Source organism: Gorilla gorilla, chromosome 13 (assembly GCF_029281585.2).
Source record: "Gorilla gorilla gorilla isolate KB3781 chromosome 13, NHGRI_mGorGor1-v2.1_pri, whole genome shotgun sequence".
Lineage (NCBI taxonomy): Eukaryota > Metazoa > Chordata > Mammalia > Primates > Hominidae > Gorilla > Gorilla gorilla.
Window position 1 is genome coordinate 91,443,100 of NC_073237.2, and position 21,938 is coordinate 91,465,037.

At 42.6% G+C, this 21,938-nt stretch overlaps 1 protein-coding gene across 10 annotated transcripts in view; it reads left to right on the plus strand.

Moving 5' to 3' along the window:
* Nucleotides 1–21,938, plus strand: part of AOPEP (aminopeptidase O (putative)) — a 362,088-nt gene that overhangs the window by 265,101 nt on the left and 75,049 nt on the right. For 8 of the 10 annotated variants that reach the window (XM_055349953.2, XM_055349961.2, XM_063696576.1 and 5 more), the window contains 2 exons: nt 15,099–15,161; nt 15,483–15,557. In XM_055349953.2, the coding sequence (XP_055205928.2) occupies nt 15,099–15,161; nt 15,483–15,557 (138 nt within the window). Of the gene's footprint in view, nt 1–695; nt 14,162–15,098; nt 15,162–15,482; nt 15,558–21,938 lie in introns of those variants that run through there. The other 2 variants (XR_008668203.2, XM_063696579.1) reach the window with 2 other exon arrangements.

The following is a 21,938-nucleotide window of genomic DNA, read 5'->3' on the forward strand; positions in this document are numbered from 1 at the left end:
GGTTTGTGGAAGCATCTGCAAACCAACCTTTGCCCAACAGGTCTCCACCCCAGAGTTTGAGACCTGCGAAGAACTGTAGAGGTTGATGTCTTGTGTTTGTCATGTTCCGCTGGGAGGCTAAATCTGTAAGAAAACAAATACGCTTGGAGGGAGGAGACTGCCCTTAAGCCCCACTCAATCACAAGTCAGCTGGCCCATTGTGCAAAGGAGCCAGCATGACTGTCCTCAAGGTGTAGTCTGGTGGGCCATATTTGGACACATGGGCAGTACCTGTCTTTCAGGCTTTTAAGTATTGGCCCACAGAAAGAGTCACTGAAGGAAGGACTACTGCATCCCTAATAATGAGCGGACCTGTAATAGGATTTCACTGCAGTGCTGCCTTATTTTGTAGAGAAACCTTTTTAGAAAGAAAAAGCAATGCAAACTCAAAGAACTAGGACAAAGATAGCAGCTCTAGAGTGTAAACCTTGTATCAATAGAAAAATAACTGATTCTGCTTTTTAAGAAAAACTGCCCCCATTTTGTCTTTTATTAGGCTAAAGACATACTCTGGTAGACTCTTCGTCAAAAGCAGATTATTTTATTTAATTAATTAATTAATTAATTAATTAATTTCTGAGGTGGAGTTTCACTGTCGCCCAGGCTGGAGTGCACTGGCGTGATCTCGGCTCACTGCAACCTCCTCCGCCTCCTAGGTTCAAGCCATTCTCCTGCCTCAGCCTCCCAAGTAGCTGGGACTACAGGTCTGTGCCACCATGCCTGGCTAATTTTTTGTATTTTTAGTAGAGACAGGGTTTCACCATGTTGGCCAGGCTGGTCTCGAACTCCTGACCTCAGGTGATCCTCCTGCCTCAGCCCCCCAAAGTGCTGGGATTATAGGCATGAGCCACCGCGCCTGGCCAAAAGCAGATTCTTTTATATTGACATTGCACTCTTCCCACACCTGGAGGGTAAAGCCCAGCGAAGCAGTAGTTGAGTGAGTTGTGCACATGGCTGCATACACAAGCATGACCCCTTGGCTGTTTGACATCGCACAGCATCATGGTACATGCTGATAGAAGATCAGCACCCAGGGCTTTTTAGGTTGCTGCCCCCACTGTGGCCCTGCACAATGCTCACAGTGGCTTGTCCCAGCTCTTGCAGCCAGAGCACCCTGCTGACCGGGAAAGCCATCAGGAGCACCTGGCTACTTTTACAGTCAGAGGTTTTTTCCCTTCTCTTTTGTGGAAGCCATTATGTGGTACCAAATAGGTATACATTTAATACCTGCATGGTATTTCTCCTGTGTGGCCTCTGCTGCTTCATGGTTAAATATTAGTTTTTTCTGGTATTGTGCAACTTTGAGCTTGCTGTAGAATCACAGGCTACAGATGAGTCTTAGAGTGCAGTGCGTCTTCTTCTCACCAGGGGAGCGGAGCCCCAGGAGAAGTGTAGTATCTGCCCAAGCTCGCAGCACTAGTTAGTGGCAGAGCTATGGCTTGAGTACAGGATTCTAAGTCTTCAGCCCATCAGACTAAAGCATTTTGTAATTTGGGTCCCATCTTTGCCTTAGTTTCTATGAAGACCTATGAGTAGATAATAAAGGAGTATGGCAGAGGGCCCTGAGAAGTGATGATTTTTCATTAATGACTCCTCTTTTTCTTGAAGCTGTTTGTTCCTATTCTTTCACGGATGCAGGATGTGGACCTCACTTTCCAGAGCTTTTCACAAATATGTGTCACGGATATACATGCCCCTCTTCCACTAGATATTTCTAAACGGTAGCCCTATGTATCTAGATGGAATATTTTGCATAGGAAATACTGGGCTCCATTGCATCAAAAAGCTGGTATATTTTTTGGTGTGAGTGAATGTGATTGTATATAGAGATTAGTTTAGGTCTTTGCATTTGGAAAGATACAGCCATTCCTCACTTGAGATGGAAACTAAATTACATAATACCAGGCCACCCAAACAAAGAAACGAACGGGAAAAAATAAATGGTTAAACAAAAAGTGTATCTTGATGTACATTTTTCATATCCTCTTATTTGCTTTCACAAGCACACTTCCAACCAGAGTCCCTGTCTTTTGCCCTGAAGCTGACCCAGAGCAGAAGACTGTCAGAGAGCACAAAGGTGGTGGCCACCCAACAAGTGTATCACAGGTCAGGGTAACTGTCAATGATTGTTGAACTGCACAGATCCCAGTGTGTGTTTAAAAAGGCCAGCATTCTTGTCACACATCTCTGGATGGCAGCTGTCTACTTTTCACTGGTGCTTGGTAAGGAGTCTGTTGCAATCATTCAGCAAAAGACCCTGTTCTTCCAGGTCAGTCCTCCAGCTTGGGCCTTTATGACCCCAGTATTTTCTGCTTCTGATCCTGTCGGGTTACAGCCACCACCGTCACACTGTAAGTGGGCTCCAAACAGTTTGGTGCATAACATGCAAGACAGCGTTACTTTAAAGTTAATCAACAAGATTGGAGGCTGGGTAGAGGAGGAAAGTCAGTTTGTTATGTCCAAATCCACGTTTTTTTCACAGAGTTCTTTATTGTGAAGTTTTGTTCAGCAAGGCTAGTCCTATAGTGGATGAAGACGTCAGTGAATCCATTAAATACTAGCTTTGGAGTCAGCTCTACCACCTCGAAGCCGTGTAGCAGTGGGCGAGCCACTTGCCCTCTCTGAGGCTCACTGCCTCTTTGGGGGTAAGGGGAGCTGGCCTGGGTGAAGACACTCTGGGCTGCGTCCGGTGCCGTGCTGAGGCCTGCAATGCAGGTGTACCTCGTCGCATCTGAGAGGAGAAAAGTTGGGATTTACTTTCTTGTGTCTTTCCTTCTGTCCTTGGAACCTGTAGAATTGCCCTCAGACTTAAAAGTTGCCCTTAGCTTGGACTGGTATTGGGAGAGTTTTTTAAATATACTTTGTCCTGTATGGTGTTTTACAAAGTTACACTATCTGGGAACCCTGTTTCTTCATTTCTTTTCTTTTCCAGTGGAAAATTGCTATTTGAGAGATGATTGAGAGAACTGAGTAATAATCAATCTACAAAAGCATTTATGCTGGCTGACCACTGAAGAATAGGCATTTGCTTCTAGTTGAAATCAATTATTCATAGAGATTAACCTGTTTGATCAGGAGATGAAAAAATTTTTGCTGGCCTTTTTAGTCTTAAAATTCCTACGGGTCAGTAATAACTGCAGGTCAGTTTTACCTTAGACAGGGACAATTATTATTTCTAAGATACATTTTGAGACATAGAGATAAAATATTTATGCCCGTTGCTTAAATAACCTTGGGGGAAAAGTCCAGTGAGTCCAGTTTGCCTTTTGGAGGAGGGGAAGCCATTGTTGCCCAATGCTCTAGAAAGAGCACTTCGTGTTTTATGCTGCTTTTTATCTCAATCATTCAAGTATTTGCTGCTTTTAAAAAAACAAACAGAACCAGTAATGAAATGTATGTGAGAAATTGCTACAGTGATCGCTGCATATTTTATAGCAAAACGTTGCAGTATTTCTTATATTGAGAAAGTAGAACCTATTTGGGGTTGAAATGATCAAACCCAGATGCTTTCCTAAAATTATATTTTTGGTGCATTTATATGTCTGTTACAAAGTGTGCTACATGCTAAAAATATTTTCCTTTGTAGGCCGAGGGGAGTTTCAAACCGCACTGAGAGACATGTAGATCAGATGGTTTTCCGTAAGGGTGTTACCAGCATCCTGGTTGTTATTAGCCTTGACTTCACAATATGACATTATTTATGCCAGAAGACTTCACAATTCAGTTCTTCTTTAATTTCAGCAACTTTATTGGCACGAAAATGCATGGAAGGGAGGCCAAAGTCAATACATCAGAATTTGGGACTCAGACTCCAGGGCAACAAGCAATAATGGGATTTGGCTGGAGATAACCCCTCCACTCCTGGGGTCTGTTTCCCTGGGACGGAGAAGCTGCCTCCCACGTCAGGCAGCGTCTCTTGCCTTTTGTCCAAGCGCTTCCTCTTGTTTTTCTCTGGTGTCTCCCTTCTCCCGAGCCACGCATGCTGCCACTTTTCACATTCCATGCAGCCAGGTAGAGACACACTTCTCCTTAAGACGCTTCTGGATTCTGTTTATTGCAAAGGCAGTTGCTCTACAATTCTCTCTGGTTATTCCTCCTCAAATTGTATTTCCTAGTCACTGTCATTGGTTTTATAATTGAGAGACATCTGCCTGGGTGTTGCATAAATGCCTCTAGTCAATTAAGCTGCAAATGGGTAAATCTAAGAATATGTAGATTGTCTAACTCTCTATAGAATTGTAGTTTTTAACTTAATCCTTCCCTTCCCTCCTTCCCCTCACCTCCCTGCCTCCAGTTGACTAGAGTATCCTATTTTACATTTAGAACATCCAGAATGAGCAGAAAAGGCTATATACTAAGTGCATTATACATAATAGCTATTTATTTCTCCTAGTCACAACTCCGTAAGACAGACATTGTTATTATACCCATTTCATAGATGAAGAAACTGAAAACCAAATCTGTCTGACCTAAAAGCCTTCATCCTTAATTACTATACTGGTTTTAAATGCATGTAGCTCCGGTTAGGATTATAGCTGTTTTTGCATCTAGCACCTGACCATGGTGGTATCTTCAGAGAGCAATGTAGAAATATCAGATTTCAGGCTGGGCATGGTGGCTCATGCCTGTAATCCCAGCACTTTGGGAGGCCGAGGCGGGTGGATCACCTGAGGTCAGGAGTTCGAGAACAGCCTGACCAACATGGTGAAACCTCGTCTCTACTAAAAATGCAAAATTAGCCGGGTGTGGTGGTGTGCACCTGTAATCCCAGCTACTCGGGAGGCTGAGGCAGGAGAATTGTTTGAACGCAGGAGGTGGAGGTTGCAATGACCTGAGATCATGCCACTGCACTCTAGCCCGGGCAACAGAGTGAAACTCTATCTCAAAAACAGAAAAAAAGAAGTATCAAATTTCACTTTGTGATATTCTTGTAATAACAGTCAGCTTACTGTTTTGAATGAGACAGGACCAGAAATGGAATTATCTCCTTTATAATAAGACACATGAGAAACAGAACTTGGTTTCTCATGTCCATTGGTTGTCATTGGAAGGGATACACACTTGTTTGTAGTAGCTCAGATGTGTTGTGTCTTTGCAGGCTCCGTGCAAGGGCATTGAGCCTGTGTGCTTGTCAGGCCAGGCTTTTTATTATGACGTCACAACTCAGTTATTTTGATACCTTTGAAAATTTACTTAGGTTCAAAATACCAGATAGACTTTTGTTTCTGAGGGGAAAGAGGAAGGGATTTGCATTTACTGATCTGTTTTGTGCCTTTTACCATATGCACCATCTCATTTTATCCTCACCACAGCATTATCTCTGTTTCATAGCTCAGAGAGGTTGTGTGACATGCACGTCCAAGGCCACAGAGCTTCTTGGTGGCAATGACAGAGAGTGCCTAGTCTAAATTCCCAGCTGTGGATTTCCTATGACACCATGGCTTTGTACTGAAACAGTTAAGTCACATTTACAGGGTGACATGTAAAAACAGCAACAGCATATTTGGTTGTCCCTTATCATGATTTCCAGTATCCTTGAAACTCAGAGATCAACGCAGTGATGGTAAGAAATGCTCCCATAGAAGGCAAAACAGGCCATAATATTTACATAATAAATTGAAACCCATAATTATAAAAGCATTCAGAAACTACTAGAAGATAGATTTAATAAGATTCTAACATACCTAATATTAATCTGAATATAAATTAACTGGGTAGGTTCTTAAATCCTGCATATTAGGAGGTGTCTAATAAAGCTCTAATGTTCTTTGTGGTTCTTTTCCAACTATCATACTGGTGAGCACAAAAGCTGTGTTATGTACAGAACGGCTGGGTTTATCCCTAGTAGAAAGAAGTTATGTTTGGTATCTAAAGAACAATGAGAGTTTGCTGCTTGGCTGATCAGTGCTGGATCAAGTTCACATTCCCCGGCTCCCACTCTCCACCTCCACATGCAGGGGGTGGAAGCAGAACACAGGGAGGGGAGGACAGGTCCTTTTTCACGGAGAGACGTGAGCCTGGGCTTTCCTTATATGGACACAGCTCGGCCTGTGTAGCATTAAACACTGATTTCATCCACCGCTGGAGAAAACATCCTACAAAAAGTGAAGAGATTAGCAGCCAATTAATTCTGGCCCTTCCCATTGTTTTCCTGGAACACCTCCTTGTATGGCACTGAATGTTTGGTGAACAAACATTCTGGAAAATAGCTTTCTCTCATATCTTATTTATATTTGGAACAGCCACTCCACCCCCCACATGTGGTGGATTTTACTTGCCTCTGTGTGTGTGTGTGTGTGTGTGTGTGTGTGTGTGTGTGTGAGATTTTACTTCTTCATCAAGGGATGGATGAATCAGGCCCATTCCTTTTGTTGCAAATTGTGACTTCATTGGATTTCTTTTGGAGGATATATAACAAGCCACCCAGTCTGAGTGCCAAGCTTTTTAAAACTCGACATGCCAGGGCCACAGACTCCCATCACGTCCCCTCCTTCAGAGGCACTGTGGAGCATCCACACGTCCATGTGCCCACATTTCCAGATACCACACCTGCTCTATCTTAGGAAATAACGGGAAAGTACCTAGACATGGTTGTTTGCTTTTCAAGCTGGTGAAATATCAACATCTGATATGTTTGTGTTTTTCAATAGTAACTAATCCCTTTTTGTAAGGCATTTTGTGAGAATAATTTTCCTATAGCAGCAATATATGTGTGTGTGTTTTCTAAACAATAGAGCCCATGTGGTTAGAGCACAGTGCTCAAGACTGGAGGAAGTCAGCATGGGTTGCTTCCTGAATGGAACAATACCTTTTGCACACAGCAAAGGGTCTTTTCCATTGGTGCACACTGTCCCCTAATTCTAGCCAGCAATCTTCCAAATGCAGATGTTCATTTCAAGGGAATGGATGGCAGCCATCAGCATAATTAGAACATCATCTACAGATGATGAGTTGGAAATACCACCTTCATGTTTACAGTATTGCAGGTCAGCACTAAGATTGGGTTCCTAAAGATAAGGATGTATGTACTTTTCGCTAAGGACCCAGAACTGTATTAGCTTTAGAGAAAAAAAGTCAGATATCTGCCCATTGTTGCCTCCCTTCTGGGTAGAATGTTGAAATCTTCCACTTCTTTTTAGTTCTTTTTGTGTGTATGCTTAACTCATCTTGCCCAAAATTTTATCCCTTGGTGTAAGCTGCAGGAAGTGACTCCTGGTTTGGACCACCAGCCCATCCTGCCCAACATTGTGTCTGCCATCTGCCAAATTGGACTTACTGTAGTAAAGCATAGTGAGTGGCTATCATCTGTGGCATTGACTTTGAAATTTAGATGTCTCCCAAGCATCTGGAATTTTTTCCATAGTAACCTATTTGAGATGGGGCATCATTAAAATTATCTAAGGCAGTGGTTCTCAATGCTACCTGCACATTGGAATCCTGAGGAGTGGAGGTGCTTCAGAAATGACTGATGTCTGGGTCCCACTCTCAGAGATGTGAACCTAAGTGGTCACCTGGGCATTGAGATTTGTAAAACACCTTCTGGTGACTCTAATAAGCACTCGAGAGTAGAAACCACTGATCTAAAGGCACCCTTACATCATTTTATATTTCACCTGTGAAATTTTGTTTTTTTTGAGACAGAGTCTTGCTCTATTACCCAGGCTGGAGTGCGGTGGCACAACAGTGGCTCACTGGAGCCTCAAACTCCAGGGCTCAAGCGATACTTCTGCCTCAGCCTCCTGAGTACCTGGGACTAGAGGCATACGCCACCGTGCCCAGCTAATTTTTTATTTTCATTTTTTGTAGAGATGGGATCTCACTATGTTGCCCAGGCTGGTCTTGAACTCCTGGCCTCAAGTGATCCTCCCACCTCAGCCTCCCGAAGTGCTAGCATTACAGGCATGAGCCACCACACACAGCTGAAAACTCTTTAAGGTTATAATGTCCATGAATATCAAGCCCTGTAAATAACTGCAGTCGTAACAGGCATTGAAGGGAATATAATAATGTCTGCTTTTTAGAATGTATTTTTCAGTAGACTTTTATGGTATGGAATTATATTTTCCAGCCTATGTTGTCATCTGGGGTTGATCTAATCCATATAATGAACAAATATGTTAAAGTGAGACAGTCACACTAGATGTTCCGTAAGTACTCACACTGGAGAAGAAAGAGTATTCCATTTCCAACGAAGAGACCTAGGGGCCAAGCGATGTGAAATCCCCTGAGACTCAGTTTTTCCATCTTTCAGATGGGACTGTGTGAGGAACGAGCAGAACAGTCTGTATATGGACGCACTTTGTAAAGCCTTCAGTTCTGTAGGTAATTGCCACTCTTCTCTCTAGCAGTCTAAGGTCCTGTGCTCTCTGGTAGGGGTGCTTCAATACTTTTTTTGTCTTAAAGTCACTTCCCTCCAGCTTCTGGTAATGTTGTATTGCTTCTTAATTCTAGTCATTTAGAAGTTGATAAATAACAACTGCTTCTTGTTCTAAGCAAATTACATGTCATTTGATCAGAACTTTATGAGGAAGGAGGCTTAGAGGGGCCACACAGCTACTAGGCAAGCCGGCTGTGTGCTCCTTATACCTTGCTGTATTACTGCGTTGTCACAGGAGTTTCCTGAGGACAGGGACAGCGTCTTACTCATCTTTGCATTCACGAAATCTAGTGCTCTGTTTCACAGTAGGCATTTAATATGTCTTTTATGTGAATAACCTGTCCATATGTTCAACTTACATTATTCTCTCCATAATAATCTAAGCCCCTTTCTTCTGGTTTTGATACCAAGAAGTAAAATATTTGGTTGGTTAGCCTTTTTGTAATAGTCCTGTATAGTATTATGTTTATTTGATGATGTCTGTATAGTATTATATCTGCATAGTATTATATATTTTGACAGTTCTTTTCGTAGAATTTTATAAGTAGAGTTATAAGTTAAGAACAGTCATACATCCTTAACTCCTGTACTTTACTTCTAAACATTGTTAATGGATATAAATCTTAGAACCATAAGATTTTTCCCAGATCCTCCCTTCTCCCATCCAAAGAGAAAAAGGAAATTAAAAAAAAAAAACAAAAAACCCAGAAAACCCAGAATACTTTATTGAGTTATACTCTTCCCTGTCCAAAATGGAGTGAAGGCAGCGTCCAAAACAGGTAAATATAACATGATAGAAATAAAACAAGAAAAATGAAGCAACATGAAAATAATGGTAGAAAAAAAAGGATGGGGCCAGGAATTAAATTAGCACATAATATGCACACCCTGAAGTTCCTATGCCTGGTTAAACAGGGTCACAGAACTCCAAGCTTTCTAGAAGAGGGAAAAGGGATAAATTGCAATATTCAAGAGGTAAAAACAAACAAGCTGCCTAAGTCTGACTATTCCTGATGCTGATACCAGGAAGAAGATTGTCCTATGGCTCCTCACAGAAAATTACTATCTAATGGAATAAACAACCCTCTAAATCCATCCTTCCGGTAAACATTGTGATGGATTTTATGGGGCTGTTTCTTATAATGCACCTCAATAAATGTTGATGGCTTCTTACCAGAACTTAATGCGATAACAGGACTTTCACAGAGTGCCCATAAGACCAAGTCCAGGGCCAGCTTTAAAAGTGGTCTGGCTTATTCCAAGAAGGGATTTTAGAGTATCCAGACTACAAGTTTAGGTACAGAAGAATCTGTGAACATCCTGACAGTTGGGGTGTGTGTGTGTGTGTGTGTGCGCATGCATGTGTGTGTGCTGTAGGTGTATTTTTTTCTAAGGAGCTGATAGCACCATTAGCCTTCATTAGAATCTCAGAGGGTGTCAAGAAATGGAAGAACTAAGCATTGTACATGTTCCCTCAGTTGATCTCTGTAAACGTTTTTAGCAGCAGTGAGCTCAGGTTATGGTTACTGAGAGAAAGAAGGTCTGTTAGCCGGTTCACTGCAGAACCATAGCCTCAGCAATCCACTACGCCAAGCATGAAACTGACTTCCTTTTTTGAAAATTATGCTTTGTAAGGACTTCCACTAAGAGGTCCGTTTGGCAGGGCCAAAATCCTCCTAAAAAAAACAACAACAACTAGGTGTTTATTTAAGAGAGAGACAAAATGGGCAAATAAAAATAATACAAATAACAGGTAAAAACAAACCAGCTGATCAAGTCCAACTATTCCTGATGCTGACGCCAGGGAGAAGACTGTCCTGTGGCTCCTCATAGAAAATTACTATCTAATGGAATAAACAACCCTCTAAACATCCTTTATGTAGCATCTTTTATATTTTTTGGATTAATTTATAATTTTTCTAAAATCATGCAAAAATATTACATAAAGGATGTTACATTTAAAAATAATAGACGGCCGGTCACGGTGGCTCACGTCTGTAATCTCAGCACTTTGGGAGGCCGAGGTGGGTGGATCACCTGAGAGCAGAAGTTTGAGACCAGCCTGGCCAACATGGTGAAACCCTGTCTCAACTAAAAGTATAAAAATTAGCTGGACGTGGTGGCAGGCACCTGTAATCCCAGCTACTGGGGAGGCTGAGGCAGGAGAATCGCTTGAGCCTGGGAGGCGGAGGTTGCAGTGAGCCAAGATTGCACCATTGCACTCCAGCCTAGGTGACAAGAGCAAGACATTGTCTCAAAATAAATAAACCAAATTTAAAGATATAAATATTTGATAATTTTGCTCCTAATCCCTCTGTTATTTTTGAAACTTAATCCAACCTTGATTTTATTTCTAGACGTGTGTAGATTCCTACTTTTAAATTCACCCTGAACGTATGTTGGCAATAGAACACTTCTGAAACCAGTGGAAGCTTCTGGAACTCTCGACCTTGTTTGGTATTCAAAGACCTTTCGGTTTCTTTTAGTGGATAGTTTTCCCTCCGCTGTGCCTGAGGGAATGTAATTTGCCATCTGTGGCTGTTTGGGAACATTGAAGAGCCCCTTGCTTGCCTTGTGGCCTTCCTGGTGCCTAGGAAGGCTGGCTCCTCCTCCTTCCTCTGTCCTGTGCCCCCTCCATGAAGTAGAAGCAGGAAGAGAAAACACACCCGTAACAATGTGAAGTTGGTCTCACTGTATTTTTCCAGTGATAGGAGGAATTTCTTCTTTGTCTAAGAAAAGGAAGAAAACTGAAAAAGGCTTTCCCTCCAAAAGTAATCTCCAGTCAATCACGAGGTTAAATAATTTTAAAGCAATAGTATTTTCCTCAGCCTCGGACGTTGTCTTCAGCTATTATGAACTGCTTTGACAAAAAAAGTTTCTTAGAACAATTTCCTTTCAAAACATGCGTATCTACTGGATGAGGCATTTTTAAAGATACAATTCAGATAGAAAACATCTGTTTTAAGAGACAGCTTTAAAGTGCTTTTACTACATTCTCAAAGACAGTAATTAGAATCCCTGTCCCCCACTATAGAATTCCAGTTTTTAAAAAAGCGGTCTTCCAGTTTCTCTACACCCTACCTTCATTGGCATCAGCCTGTGAAGAAGGGGAGATTCAGGTAGACAACAGGAGAAATGTGTTCAGGTTGGATTGAACACAATAGAAAAGTATTTTTTCAGTGTCATGCAATATGTAAATCTTTCATTCTAGATTAAATTCAGCTTGTAGCACCATTCTGGAATATAATTTTAGTGATTCATGTGTGACGGAATTAGGAACCTTTCTCATTTCAATTTTTTAAAATTTATCGTTATTTACTTATTAATTTTTTTTGAGGCAGGATCTCACTCTGTTGCCCAGGCTGGAGTGCAGTGGTGCCATCATGGCTCACCGTAGCCTCTGCCTCCCGGGCTCAAGTGATCCTCCCACCTCACCCTCCCAGATAGCTGGTACCGCAGGCTAACACCACCATACCTGGCTAATTTTTTTTTTTTTGTAGAGACGGGTCTTGCTATGTTGCCCAGGCTGGTGTTGAACTCTTAGGCTCAAGAGATCCTCCCACCCTGGCTTCCCAAAGTGCGGGAATTACAGGTGTGAGCCACCATGCACAGCCTGTTTATAAAGTTACTCTGGCAATATAACTAATATCCCATGGTCTCCCTTTTGTAAAAATGTAAAATTCTAGCCTCTTTACAAATTAAGCATTTTAGTGGTGAAACAAACAGGAGGTAATTAGAAAGATCTTCATTTTAAGACTTCTCCCCCTTGAAATTTTAGGTGTCCTTCATTTGTTCCTTTATCCTTCCATTCACTATGTAACATATTTATTGAATTTCTAGTATATGCCAGGCAATGTTTCTGGTGGACTGAACAAAAATCAAGAACAAAAGATACGGGATCTCTTTCTTCTTGGGGCATAAAATCCAGCTGGGGAGAGAGACGTTCAGTACAGTTTTAAAAGAGCTATAATAACTGAACATCACAGAGTGAGCCCTAATGTAAATTTGACTTTAGTGAATAATAATGTATCAATATTGGTTCCTCAGTTATAATAAATATACTAATGCAATATGTTAAATATGGGGAAGCTGGTGAGTGGGTACAAATATGGGAACTCTGCTTTCTGCTCAGTTTTTCTATAAACTTAAAACTGCTCTAAGAATCACTCTAAAGGAAATAAACAGAATGTTATTAGAAAGTATAGTGGAGTGACATAATTTGGACTGGGGAGTAAGGAAAGACCTTTCTGCAAAAGCGCTGCTTAAACCCAGAACTAGAGGATAAGTGGGCTACCACGCAAAGAAGAGATGGAAAAGCATTCTCAGTGAAGCAAAGTGGTATCATTTGAATTACCTTTGGACGTACCATTCTGGCTTCTCTGTGGAGGATGGATTCTGGGATGGCAATTGGGAGGAGAGTTGGGGGACAAAGGACAAACAAGGAGACAAGAGGCAATTAGGATGGGTCACAGCTTTTGCTTCCTACTTAGCAAAATCCTAGAAGCGCAGAGTGACAGTAGGCTGTTTCCTTTGTTCAGCTCATGCCGGAAACCGTTAGGTTATCCATGATCTGGGTGCTAGGAAGAAAGGAGACTGTGTCAGTAGCAGAGCAAGACAAGGTTTCCAGGTCTCAGTTTCTAAGATCTTTCCAGTGGTTCAGTGGGATTTATAGAATTAAGAATGTGTGTGTGTGTGTGTGTGTGTGTGTGTGACTGCAACCAGTTAAAAACTGCAAAGGGAAAAAACTTTTCAAGTAACTAGTACCCAGCTGTTAACAACAGCTTTCATATAAGTCTGTAAGATTTAATTTGCAATAGTTGTCTTTATTCGTTACTGGACTATTGGAATTTATTTTGGATTTTGTTTCTTCCAAGACTGTATGTTGAAAAACGATATTTAAGCAGAGCACTGTTTTAGTACATCAATATTGCATGGCTCATATCAGAGTTTCTGGGGATCGTGAACTCCCAAGGAAAAAAATTCTAGTGGGTAAAAGGAAGTGCCTGCCAAGATAGATTTCTATTGATTGTGGAACTGTTATTAGCAGCATAAAAGGCTGAAGAGTTTAAAGTTCTCTTTCCCTTTAAAATTAAGCAGCTCAGAGTAATCCACTTCACCATTTATAATTATTTACCTATGTGCAAGATTTCCAAACCATTAACTATTTATATATATTTCCTTTACAGTAAAAAATTGTATATGATGGCTGTACAGTCTATACTAAAAGATATAATAACACATTGAAAAATCTCTAGCAAATGAGCACACATTTCGTAGCACTTAGCTATTATAATAATGACACAAAATGGTTAACACGTCTATTTATATTGCTCTCTAGATTTCAACTTTTTTGTATTCCTGGAAACAAAGTAAGAATCCCTCATTTGAGCAGACTTGTTGTTTGTTTTAGGAAATAGACATGCATCATCCGTGTAATTTTAAGTAGTCCAGTTATGAATATGGAATGAAGGGATAAATTCCTGATGTCTCCATTAAGCTCCTCTGTGTAAAATACTCCATGGCAAAGTTGCTGCTATTTAAAGTAGTGAGTTTGATCTTGACTTTGATCTAAACCTTTTGATCTTGAAAGAAGGATGGAGTAGCAATAAAGAGAGGGCAAGACAGATTTTCTTTAAAGAAATGTGATAAAGTTAAAGGGATGGTCAAGACCCAGCAAGCAACAGGACAACCCGACTCTCCGCCCCGGCCCGCCCTCACCGGCAGGCGGGTTCCAGCAACTGCTGATGCGGATGAGAAGGCCTTTGGCGGGTGGAGGAAAATCTTGGGGTATCGCACATTTTTATAAAGTAAGTGTAAACTTTCTCCCTAATTATGAAAACAGATTGACCCCTTCTTTTTAAATTCTACCCAGTGGTTCTGGGGGTCCACGGCAGTCTGAGGGCTGCGGGTCCACACTCGCGGGAGCGCGGGGCTGGGTTTCTCTGCGCCCTGGCCTCGCCCCCCGGGAGGTCACCTGCCGCTGCCCGGAGCCCCGAGGGGCCACTGGGAAACGTCTACTCGACGGCGTAGAACCCGGTCCCGGAGGAAACTCCACTAGGAAAGTTACTTTCCCTGCGCGAAAGCCACCGGGACCAGGTTGCCGACTCCAGGAGCGCGCTAGGCTGGCTACGGGCGGGGTTCCTTCCCCGCCACCTCTCCCTCCAGCCTGCGGCGGGCGGCGCGGGCCCCTCTCGCTGCCGGGAAGCCGCTCGCAGGGCGCGGAGCCGGGGGAGGGGTGGCGGGGGCAAGGTGCGCGGGGGCGCGGGGCGGCCGGAGCCCGGGGAGGGGTGGCGGGGGCAAGGTGCGCGGGGGCGCGGGGGTGCGGGGCAGCCGGAGCCCGGGAGCGGGAGCACGCCGTTCGTGGGGAGAACAATACAATGCCGGCGCGGGCGGGAGGGCGACCTGCGGGAGGCGGCGCGGCCGCTATACCTTTAAGGCAGGCCCCGCCCCCGCTCGGTGCCCGCCCGCCCGCGCCGCCGCCCAGGCCCCGCGCCCGCCGTCCGCGCCGCGCCTGAGGTGATGCGGACCCCGGGCGGGCGCAGGGCGCGGGCTCCGGCGCCGCCGCTGCGTCCTCCCCGGCCGCGGGCGAGGTACGGGGCGGGCACGCCGAGTTAGCGGGCGCGGGGCAGGGAGGCCGGGGCCGCTCCCGCGGTAAACTTGACTGTGTCCTCTTCCCCCGCAGGCGCTGCAGAGGGAGCGCCGCGCCGGGGCGGAGTGCGGGCTCGCGCGGCAAGTGCGCGCCGAGGTGAGTGCGGGCGGCGCGGTCCCTGCGCCCCGGTGGCGCCGACGCGAGACCGCGGCTGGCGAGAGGCCCTGGCTCTGCGCTGCGGCGCGCGGGCGCGGGGACTACCCGCCAGGCTCCGGCTCGGGCGCGGGGAGCGGCCGTGACGAAGGTCGCGGCCCCTGCGCTGAGGCGCCCGGCGAGTTCCGCGGGCGGGCGCGGGTGGCCTCCCGAGGTGCGGGGAAGACCAGGTCGCGAGGCCGGGGGTCTCTGCTTTCTCGCGCTGGGGGGCGGCCGTCAGGACCCTGTCGCCTTGTTTGAAATGCTGTGGTTTTTGAACCTCAGGTCACGAAATGGATTCGAGTGAACCGGAGACCCCGAAAACGGAAGCGCAGGGAGAAGGAAGAGGTGTTTGAAAAGGTAGGGGTTCCCGAGACGGTACTCGGTGCAGGTCTCGGTAAATCCGCTTCTGCCCCGTGAGGACCTGGTCATGACAATAGAGTAGCGTTTAATTTAAAAAGTTTTTGTTATAATAAACCGTAGATTTAATATATGGGGAAATTCTACAGAAATATTGGTCGATAAGGCTAATGATCATTTATATAGTCTCATAAGGAGAGAGTAGCCCATGAAATTTGTTTCATGCTCATTAAATACAGCAATCGGACTTAAGTGGGTTCCATTATTATTTTAGATCAGCAGTGTTTGTTATCTCAGTGTTAAGGTACCTCTGAAAAATGAAAAGTGTTCCGAATAAATCGCCCACAGTATTAGGTTTCCATGCTGTACTTTCTCTCACCTAGACTTTAAATTGGAGTCATCTAAGAAATGGAGAGAGAAGAAAGAAGTGGATTACTTTTAAAACACTAGGAGGAATTTTATTTACTGTAAAGCAAATGAGAAATTTGTTTGCCTAAGTTTAGAATTTCAGTATGTTACTTTGCAGAAGTTTGGACTGCCTGTCTTTTGATTTTGTATTAAAACTTGATTTGTCATTGTAATAAATATCATGAAATAAGGTAAGTAGCCCGTTGTTTTCTAAGTGACTTGCGGAAAACTCGTAAAAGTGAATAATTTTTTGACAAATATTACAGCAGATAGGTTTTTTTTGTTGCTTTTGCTTAATTACATTTCCCTGTTTTTTGATTCTTGATACCAGCAAGGGATTAAAATAGCGGTGTGTTTTTCTGCTGCTAGAATGTATGATGAATCACTCTTGATTCTGAAGCCAAATTCTTGCTGATAGCATTGCTGCCAATTTCTGTGCTATGTTGCCTTAGTATGGGCATTGCAGCGTGCGAGAATGTGCACAAAGCACATCAGAATAAAGGTGATCCCAGAGCTGCAGAGTGCACTTCAGGATACCAGAGGGCAGCTTCTGAGAGAGCTGGAAAAGGAACCAGCCTGCGAATATAGTTGTTTGTAGCTGGACTTTCAGTGTGCATGAAAAGGGGGACCCCACCCCTTTTCTTTTTCCACAGAGGGTCATATATGTCACTTCAGTTGAAGAATAATAGAAAAAGTTGTGATTTGGAACAGAGTTGAGTTTTCTGACCATACCTCAGCATGGTATGGTAAGTTGTGTTTAATGGTTTAGGTGTTTTTTTAAATGTTTGTGAGGTGATGAATGAGATCATAAAATACCCAAAGAAGGAAAAGAATTATGGCTTGCTTGGTATTTTTTAAAAAATGTGTCGTAGCTGTTAATTTTTTTTTTTTTTTTGAGACGGAGTCTTGCTCTGTCACCCAGGCTGGAGTGCAGTGGCGCGATCTCGGCTCATTGCAGCCTCGGCCTCCAGGTTCAAGCTATTCTTCTGCCTCAGCCTCCCGAGTAGCTGGAACTACAGGCACGTGGCACCACGCCCTGCTAATTTTTGTATTTTTAGTAGAGACGGGGTTTCACTGTGTTAGCCAGGATGGTCTCGATCTCCTGACCTCGTGATCTGCCCGCCTCGGTGTCCCAAAGTGCTGGGATTACAGGCGTGAGCCACTGCGCCCTGCCAGCTGTTAATTTTTAAGCCCAAAATAAGATTACCAAAATGCACAATGTGCTGTAGAAAGGAAGGGGAAGCCATTATCTTTGTGGATTACTAGATGTTGTCACTACCAAAATCTAACCTAGAAGTAACCGTATTTGTGACACCCATGACCTGACCACTGGGTGTCCTGAGAATGGGGGTGGGGAGAAAGTGGGGGGGACTGATTATTTTACCTTGCAGGAGAATGAAGTTCTTTGCCCAACCGTTTCCCCTTGATACAAGCTCTTGCGTTAAAACTTAGGGGGAAGATTTGCCTCTGACTTTTTTTCTTAGAAAATGTGGGCAGCAATTTTAAAGAGAACATGAAAATGGAGTAGGTTGAAACCAACATTCAGAACTTCCTTTCATGGATTGAAACTTAAAGCTGAGGAGGTTTGAGGGTGGAGGTGAGGAAGGGCTAGAAGATAGCAAATTTCAGAGTCATATCAGAGAATATGAACTGTCAGTGTTTCCAATGTTTCTCTTGGCTCTGCACAGCACTTCCAAGCCCTTTTGCCCACTGTTTTGCTTCTGCCACACCTAGGAGAAGATTCAGAGCTTGCTGAGGCAAAACATGCGATATTTCCAAGGGCCTTCCCCCTATTCTGAAATAGAAATTGAGCTTTGTGATCATGTGTATTCATTCCAAGGTCTATGTGTTAACCTTTTGCTAGGATTTGAACCTGTTATTAGTAGGAGCCGACGCAGTTCACTTGCTGTTGAGTCTAATAAGTTATTTTTAAAAACGTTTGCCATGTCACAAGTAGAAGCAGATTATTCAGTTTCTCTTTTTTCCTGCACCCATTATATTTTTCTTCTATGTTAAAATAAAACTATGGTATTTTCTGATTTTATTCATTTTGTATTAGTGTAAAATAAAATGAATCTTAGTCATTTCTGGTAGGTGCCCCTTTGAAATGTAGCCATTGCTTTTGATTGTCTGCTTTGTTTTCCTTGCCTCCGTTCATCCCCTCCACATTGCCCTTGCCTCCAGCCCCCAAGGGTCTGTCTACACCTGCAGGCTTCTCTCAGGATTCAGCCTAGATGAGTAAATTCGGTGAAGTCATCTGTACTAACTCTGCTGGGGGTCACAACCTTTTTCCTCCGATAGGAGGGGGCAGCTTTTTTCCTGCCGTGTGGAAAACAGAACCTCTGACCTGCCCGGGAAAGGAAAACAGTGCGCTAGTGAGAGGACGGACTCTGACCACGGGCGCTGAGCAAGGAGCTACACGGTAGAACGGCATCTTCCAGGGATGTTTGTTTTCCCCTTAAAGAAAATCTCGAAGGTGCTGAGTAGTAGGCACAGTCTGATGTAACTTGAAATACTAGTTGAGTTTTTCTGTGAACTCACAAGGGGAAGCAAAACAAACTCACCCTGTGCTCAGCTGTGGGTTAAAATAACGAATAGTGAAATAAAGTAAATTGGGGACTGAGATGTACCATGCAGATAAATTGATTTAAAGTGCTCTGCTGGCCTTTCCCCGCCTTCTGCTTCCAGTCATCCCACCCACCAGAGAATTGTGCCATCTTTCTGTGTTGTCCTAACAGGCTTCATTTCTTATCTCTCTGAAGATGCATCATTCTCTGTCATGCATCTTTTCATATTTTCTCTGACATTTATTTCCATTTTATTTTAGTTTCATATTTTAGCCCTTGTTCTCCTGGTATGACTGAGTTCTTTTATATTTTGTTTTTCATTTAAAATGACAAAACTCACCTCTTCTACTTCTGGTCCTCAGGTATTTTTTTCTTCTATTCTGATACTCTTTTTTATTATTTCAAGTTCCTTTCATTTAGTTTGAATAATTTTTGCAACAGAAAAACAAGGAAAGTATGAATAACTAACGAAGAACAATTAGGATGATTGGATCAGCCAGCTGTGCAAAGGACAGGATGAACGGTTGTGATTGCAATAGTGGATTTTATGTGTGTTTTTAAACTAGTAGATTTCACTAAGTGGCTGTTGGTTTTGGAAGAGGAATGCACTTTTTTTTCTTTTTTTTTTACCTTCGTTAGCTGATTCAAAGATAAAATTATGTGCCATCACAGATTAAGGAATGTTTTTATAAATATATACATATAAAATAATATAAAGATTTAGTAACTTTTATCAGTATTCTAAGGATTAGAATGTATAGTAGAATAGTCTTTTATGAAATAATATACTTATGGAAAATATATGACTGGGATATGATTCCTTTAGAGGAAGAAAATTTCAATTTTCAGATTCAGAGGAAGCACCCTTCCTAGTCTATATATATAATAAGCAGAGAACTAGTTTTACAGTGCTCATTTCAGGTCTTCAGTAAGTGTGTATGATGATGTCAGAAGTATTCATTGGCTCACTTTCAAATCATTGAAAATTCAGCCATGCTAAGGTTGGCTATTACGTGTATTAGCGTTTCCAAGCGAGTGGTCTTGGCTGGGGTGAGATTGTCAGCTGTCTGTTAGGATTAGTCACAACGAACATGGTGCAAATGGTTTGCAACAACAGCGCACTTCAAGGTTACCTTCATAATTATTTTCTGCCAGAACCCAAAAAACAATACTCTTGAGCTACTCAGTGTTCCAATTGTTAAAAATTTCCTGAAATTTTCTTTCATGTATTCAAAGTGAAACATAAAGATCTAGAAGGATGGTTGTGAAAAGTATGGACTTTATAGTATCTGGTGGGCATTTTCATTGAGCCCAAATGATAAATTCTGTTTTCCAAGTCTTTAAGTGAAAAAAAAAACAAAAAACGATTTTCCTTGTTATAATATATTCCTAAATTCTAGAGTATTTTCACTCTACTTCTATTTCTTTTGTTCCTTGTACATACTTGACTCTGAACCAAAATCAACGATAATCTTAGTTTGAATAATAATTCAGATTTTAAAAATTGTGTATAAAATCCAATTTGGTTTATGCATTTTTTAGCGTTTATTGTTCCTTTTAAATTTTATATATTGTAAGAGAATACTTTTATTACAGTATTAATATTATTCAAAATGATAAAGGTAGGTACAGATTTTAAACTATTTAACAAAGTACTGCTGTGTTTGTCTTTTGTTACAAAGGTATATTTTATGTTCAGTTTATGATCTCTGAAAATGAATATTAAGACTAATAAAAATTATTTGGCTCTTTCTTGGACCCAAAACAGCAGATGGTGACTGCGGTAGGCTTGACTCCAGAGCCGTCAGCACACAAAGCTTAGCAAAATGGCACAGAATGAACCTACGGAGTGCTGAGCTGAGGGTCCCTTCACTTTGTAGGAACTACCCCGCTTTCAGCAAATAGTAGGCTTAGGCAGCCACTCTTATGCCACTGAGGCAACATTGCAGTTGAGAGCTTTCCCAGGCGTTGGTGCCGTTGCCTCTTTTTGAGAGTGCCATTGCTCTGTGAGAATTCATAACTAGTCTACATTTATATAGCCGTAATCTCTTACAATAGCTTCATTGATACTTGATTTCCATAGAAAAGCTTTATGGATTCTAGTGAGTCACGGCTCTTGAAGCACCAGCCTACCCGTTTTCCCTCCCTTCATCCCTTCCTCCCTAACTGTGAGTGGCTTTGTATCCTGTGTTGTACTGATTGTGCCTTTGGATGACAACTTACTTGAGTGATGGGGGGAGGCAGAATAATTTATTAAAAGTAATTACAAAGAAACCAAACAAAAGGAGTAATTACAGTGCTGTTAATACGCAATTCGTTACTTTATTGCTGAAATATTTGGAACTCATTTGAGATTCTTGGTCCTATTTGTGGGTCTCTGATTTTCCCTTGTAAATCCCTAATAAATAATGTATTAAAGTTTCTGTACCCAGGTCTCATTTTAGATGAGGTTTCACAAAGTCTTGGCCTTGTTTGCTATATATTTTTTTAAGCTGGACCAAGGAATAATTGCTGATAAAAGGTATTTTTGGTAGCCTCAGGAAGGAAATCTGATCTGTATAATTTACTGTTAAATTTTTATCTGTTGTATAGATTTACTTATTTTTCCTAATTTCCCTAGCCATTGATTTTTTTTTTTTTTTTTTTTGAGACGAAGTCTCACTCTGTCCCCCAGGCTGGAGTGCAGTGACCTCCACCTGGCGGGTTCCAGCGATTCTTCTGCCTCAGCCTCCCGAGTAGCTGGGACTACAGGCACATGCCACCACGCCCCATGCCCGGCTAATATTTTTTGTTTTTAGTAGAGATGGGGTTTCACCGTGTTAGCCAGGATGGTCTCTATCTCCTGACCTCGTGATCCGCCCACCTCGGCCTCCCAAAGTGCTGGGATTACAGACATGAGCCACCGCGCCCAGCTGATGTATTTTTTTAAGACTGCCGTTTTGCTGGGCATGGTAACTCACGCCTGTAATCCGAGCACTTTGGGAGACTGAGGCGGGAGGATCACTTCACACCAGGAGTTCGAGACAGCTTGGGCAACACAGAGAGACCCGATCACTACAAAATATAAAGGAAGTAAAAATTAGGTATGATGGTACATGGCTGTAGTCCCAGCCACTCAGGAGGTTGAGGCAGTAGAATCGCTTGAGTTAATGAGTTAGAGGTTATAGTGAGCTATAATCCAGCCTGGGTGACAGTGCAAGACCCAAACTCAAAAACAAAAACAAAAAAAATCTATAGTTTAAAAAAAAGTTCCAAGATTTCTGTGTACTAAAATTCCTTCCCATTTTTAACTAGCATAATAAGGAAAGTTAACGTATCATCGTCCACTTACCCACATACACTTATTCACATATTTTAAAAAGAATCTTTGAATGGAACTATTCATATCATAATAGCTAACATTTCC